Genomic DNA, 5198 nt, shown 5'->3' with positions numbered 1-5198 from the left:
ATTAACATTTGAGAATTTGTTGTTATTAACTGTTTTTTTTCTTTCCTTCCCTTCCCTCCAAGAATTCTCTGCATTTCTTTCCTGCTCTGCTTAGTTTATTTTTTCAGAGAAACTTTCAAGGGATCTATGATTAAAAATTTATATACATAAAACTCACAAAATGAGACAAACTTCTTTTTCATCCAATGAAATAAACTCAGTTCAAGCAGCTTTAGCAGAATTGATAGATGTTCATGGATGCAAAGAAGTGCAGCACCAGATGGAGCAGGGGCAGGGGCAGCTCTGCACACTGACCAGAGCTTCAGTAGGCAGAATGCTAATTTCAATTTATACTTAAACATAAATAAAGACAAGAAAAAGTTTATACTTAAACAGATCTAATTCCAATGGGATGTGTTTTATCTAAAAAGAATATTATCAATGTTTTATGTGTACTTTTGAAAATCAATTAATTTCAATAATTAATTTTGTATTATTTTCTCTTTACCCTGCTCTCTACTAGATGCAATAGGTAGTATGTAGTGAATAAGTGAATCCTTGCCATAAAAATAAATATGTACATGACTCCTTATACTGCAGTTACAATTCTAGGATTTTCTCACAACATATCATAAAAACCATGTAAGCATTGTTCATACTTGAGTTCCACAACTTCCAGACAACTTCCTGCACATAATTCACCCTAAAATGTCTTTAAAGGCAGATATTTTAAATAATTTAAACATTAGAAGAATGTCTCAATCAATAAAGAAACAAATTAATACATTAATTACCAAAATACATCTTCTAATTAAGTTTTACAGAAAAGGCAAAACTCATTTTTTTTTTTTACAATTTGATGCATATAACACCTGTGCAATAACCTAGTTATCCCAGGAGCCCATCACTTTGCAAGTTACCCTCCTGTACCCTATATACTACTTAAGAGTAGTCTTGTTAACAATCTATTTACATGTGCATAAAATTTTATGTTAACATACTTCTTTTTTTAAAAATTGCATTATAAAATTCAGAGTGGTGGCATCCCTCTACTTCATTATTTGCTTCTGAAATAATAGAAGCAACAGGAATTTGAGATGGAAGAAATATAGTGCTTAGCCACCCCTTTTTAAAATGTATTATTATTGGTTTACTTTTTAATTAGCATTGCTACCATTAGGAGAATCTCTAATACTTTTACACATATTAAATTCATGAAGTAGGTATTTTTTACAAAATTTCTATACATTTGAGAGTCAAAGATATATATGAAACCTTCATACATAGCAAATAAATGGCAGAGTGAAGATATAAATACATCCATAGTCTGCAAAGATTTAACTCTGCTTTGCAGACACATTATAAATTCAAGATAGAACCCTACAATTGGTTGGTGATGGTGAAATAATAAATAAAATGTTCACTCTATGTTCCAACAATGAAATTCTCTTGCATTTTTGTAATACTGTAGAAGTCTGATACAGAATTTAGTGATGGAAAAAATGAAGTAATTATTTTAAGATCTCAACTTCTGCATGAAACTGACTTCAATAGGTTAGAGCTTCTTATAGTGACATTAGCTATTTTTAATCAGTCATCATACAGTGCTATCACTAAGTTTTCAGTAAACTTGTCAGCATAAAACAAGAATAATAACTTATTGAAATAGTTTTTTGAAAGACCCTGAGATAAAGAGGAGCAGAGACAGAAAGCTTTTGTTCTTTTTTTTTTTCCCATGACTTGGAGTTAGCCATTTATTTATTTATTTATCTTCTTTATTTTCTTTTAAATATTACAAACAAAAAATACGAGGTCTGCATATAACCCCCACCCCACCTACCCCACCCTTTCAGCTCAGGAGGTCAGTCTGAAAGTGACAGGCTTCTTCCAGGGAGCAGAGCTTATCTAGAAGTAGTTACATTTGTCAGGCACAGAGCAGAAGGGTGAAGAGCATTAACACTGAGGGTTAGAGAGGCTGGATAAGCAAGTCTGAAAGGTACATTCTGCAATTTCAAGGCAACAAGAAAAGCCATTCCCATTTTTATGACATGAGTTAAAATATGATTCAAAGCTGAAGGAACTTCAGAAGAAAACATTCTGCCCTTGAGGGTTAAGCAAGGTTTGCTAAGGGTGACTGTGAACAGAAACTTTATGAAGGAATCAGGTGTGAGCATAACATTCATTAATGACCCACACATCAAGCAATGCCTTTCTATAAAATCAGATTATACAAGTTCTGAAATATTTTCAGGTTTTACAGGAAAAAATAACAGTATTTGACACCACACAGAAGAAAAATCATATCAAATTTAGTGAACCTCATTTTATTAATATATAAATATTTTCCTCATGGGTAATATATACCTTTCATGAGTTGTGAGTGATTCTTTTGAAAAGAGAAAACTAAACACCAATGTAACTGCAAGGAATACATAAAGAAGCATGAGAAATGTATGATGGTATTTAATGGGAACAATTTAGTGGTCATGGACTGGATTATAATTGATTATAATATTTTCATAGGCTCTGAATAAACAATACCCTCTGAACTCTACTCAGATTCTACAAAGTCATCATTTTTTTCACAATTAGCATTCATGGAACATTACCAATGAGATAGGGATCACAGAAATTTCCTATAGTCTTTTTAATCTTCTAGGCAAAACTTTAACTTCCAGTAGATCCATTTTATAACTAGTAATAGAAATATATGCAAACATATGGAAAAGCTTGTAAATATTATATTTTACTCCTACCCCTATTCTGGAAACAAGTGTAAAAAGCAGGGAGAACAAAGGAAAATAAGGAAACATGTTATAACTTACTGACCAAAACAACTTAATAGACTATAAATGGATTAATGTGAGACAATAAATGTGCTTAGGCTAATTTCTTCAACATTTGAATCCTCCATGTGTTTTAGGGATTATTTGTCTGACTCTTCATGGCCAAGGGAACTTTCTTAAGATGCCCAACTCCACCACAGTGACTGAATTCCTGCTTACAAGGTTTTCTGATGTGTGGGAGCTCAGAGTCTTACATGCCATGCTGTTTGTACTGATGTATGTGGCAACCCTGATGGGGAATCTTCTCATTGTCACAGGAATCACCTTCAGTTGGAAACTTCACACTCCCATGTATTACTTCCTTAGAAATCTGTCTGTCTTAGACATGTGCTACATTTCTGTCACGGTCCCGAAAGCATGTGCCATCTTCCTGCTTGACAACACAGCAATCTCCATGACTGGATGTGCAGCTCAGATCTTCCTTGTGGTTGCATTTGCTACAGTAGAGCTGCTGTTCCTCACCGTCATGGCCCGTGACCGCTATGTGGCCATCTGCCAGCCCCTCCACTACCCTGTGGTCATGAACCCTCGGGTGTGTGTCCAGATGACTCTGGCTTCTGTATTCAGTGGTCTGGCCTACTCAGGACTCCACACTGGCAACACATTCCAGTTGCCCTTCTGTCAGTCCAACGTGGTCCATCAGTTCTTCTGTGACATCCCCCCTCTACTGAAGCTCTCCTGCTCTGACACCTTAAACAATGAAATTTTAATTTTCATCTCTTCAGTGGTGATTGCTGGTGGCTGCTTTGCCTTCATCATCATGTCTTACTATCACATATTTTCTACTGTGCTTAAGTTCCCAACCAGGGGCAAGCGAGGGAAGGCTTTTTCTACCTGTGTCCCTCACATCCTCATGGTGACCGTCTTTCTCAGCTCAGGTGCTGCTGTGTATTTGAAGCCAACCTCCAGCTCACCCACAATTCAGGATATGCTCTCTTCTGTGTTCTATTCTATAGTCCCTCCTTTCTTGAATCCTATAATCTATAGTCTTAGAAACAAGCAGATAAAGGAGGCTGCAAAGAGAGTTATGCAGAGAAAGCTTTATTCAGGGGAAAGATAGCATAATTGTTTGAAACTGAATTTTTCAATCATGAAAAAAAAAACAATTCTCAGACTAGTGTTTCAAAGAATTCCTGTTTACCTGTGATTCATTAGTACTTAAAACTGTATCTTGGTCTTGTACTGATTTTTTGATGTTGTTGTTCAAGCCAAATTAACAGCATGTAGGAGAAAAGCAAAATTTCACAGTGACCTAATACTTTGTAAACCTTGAAACTGTAATAGGGAGTGCAGGAGAGAGACAAGCAGAGCCAACATTAAACACAAGAGGAAGTCAGGTGTTTGCTTTTCTAAATAATATTTACATATTTTTTTAATAGAGAGGTTGTAAGCTTACAAAACAATCATGCACAATGTCAAGATCATCTGGATTCTGCAGGCAGTAAGCCCTGCAGTGGTGACAATGCTTCATATCTCAGGTACAGGTGACAATAGGAGGCAGGTGTGGAAACACTGAAGTGGAGGGGAATATTCCTAATGACAATAGCTGGCTTGATTTTTTTTCTGTTTGTTTGTTTCTTTATCCAAGTGCCCAGTGATAAAATAGGAAAGTTGGTCAGAGGAAATTATGCCAGAAAGTCAGCAGCTCCCTTCTTTGAGGACATGCCTTAAACCTTCCTGCTTTGTACATTTTTTTGCCATTGTATCAAGAATCACTCTATAATAAATTCTAAAAGTCTTTCTATATGTTCACCTCCCATGCTAAGAAAAGTAGGTCTTTCCCTCCCAGTCTTTATGCTTTCCTGTTTATCTTTGACTTTTTTCAAAACACTGTTTAAAAATAAATCTCCACTCTAACCTATTCAGGGCTTATACAACTGTTGACGGAAAATCACAAAGGGATCTAATAGATAATCAGAAATCAAGTGAAGAAAACTGTCCTTCAAAAATGTGGGAGAGTTCAAAATCTTCACAAAGAAAAATTAATAGAATATGTTACCAAAAGACCAGAAATACAAGAGATACTAAAGGGAGTGCTGCAGACTGAAAGGAAAAATAAGGGTGAGGATTTGGAGAAGAGTGTAGGAATGAAGATTATTAGGAAGGGTAAGTGAAATGGTAAGAAGACAGGAAATAGAATGATACAGCAACAGAGAGCTGAAGGAGCAAATGTATGAAATAAGTGATTCCTTAACAGTAATAACATTGAATGTTAATGGCATGAACTCCCCAATTAAAAGACATCGTCTGATAGAATAGATTAAAAAATATATAAGCCATCTCTATGTTGTCTACAAAAGACTCACCTCAGATGTAAAGACAGAACCAGGTTAAAAGTGAAAGGATGGGAAAACATATTCCATGCAGATAGTA

The 5198-nt window shown here is 35.4% G+C and overlaps 1 protein-coding gene across 1 annotated transcript; it reads left to right on the top strand.

Annotated features, from left to right (window-relative positions):
• The first annotated feature begins 2946 nt into the window (after positions 1-2946).
• LOC131276125 (olfactory receptor 14C36-like) lies at positions 2947-3885 on the top strand. The gene has a single exon (XM_058288531.1). The coding sequence runs from the start codon at positions 2947-2949 to the stop codon at positions 3883-3885; it is 939 nt and encodes a 312-aa protein (XP_058144514.1).
• Positions 3886-5198: the final 1313 nt, after the last annotated feature.

This window comes from Dasypus novemcinctus, chromosome 26 (genome assembly GCF_030445035.2).
Source record: "Dasypus novemcinctus isolate mDasNov1 chromosome 26, mDasNov1.1.hap2, whole genome shotgun sequence".
NCBI classification, from domain to species: domain Eukaryota; kingdom Metazoa; phylum Chordata; class Mammalia; order Cingulata; family Dasypodidae; genus Dasypus; species Dasypus novemcinctus.
Note: the sequence above shows the minus strand (reverse complement) of the source record. Positions and strands in the feature narration are given on the sequence as shown.

Coding starts and splice junctions, on each gene's coding strand:
- LOC131276125 (XM_058288531.1), top strand. CDS start 2,947: ATGCCCAACTCCACCACAGTGACTGAATTCCTGCTTACAAGGTTTTCT.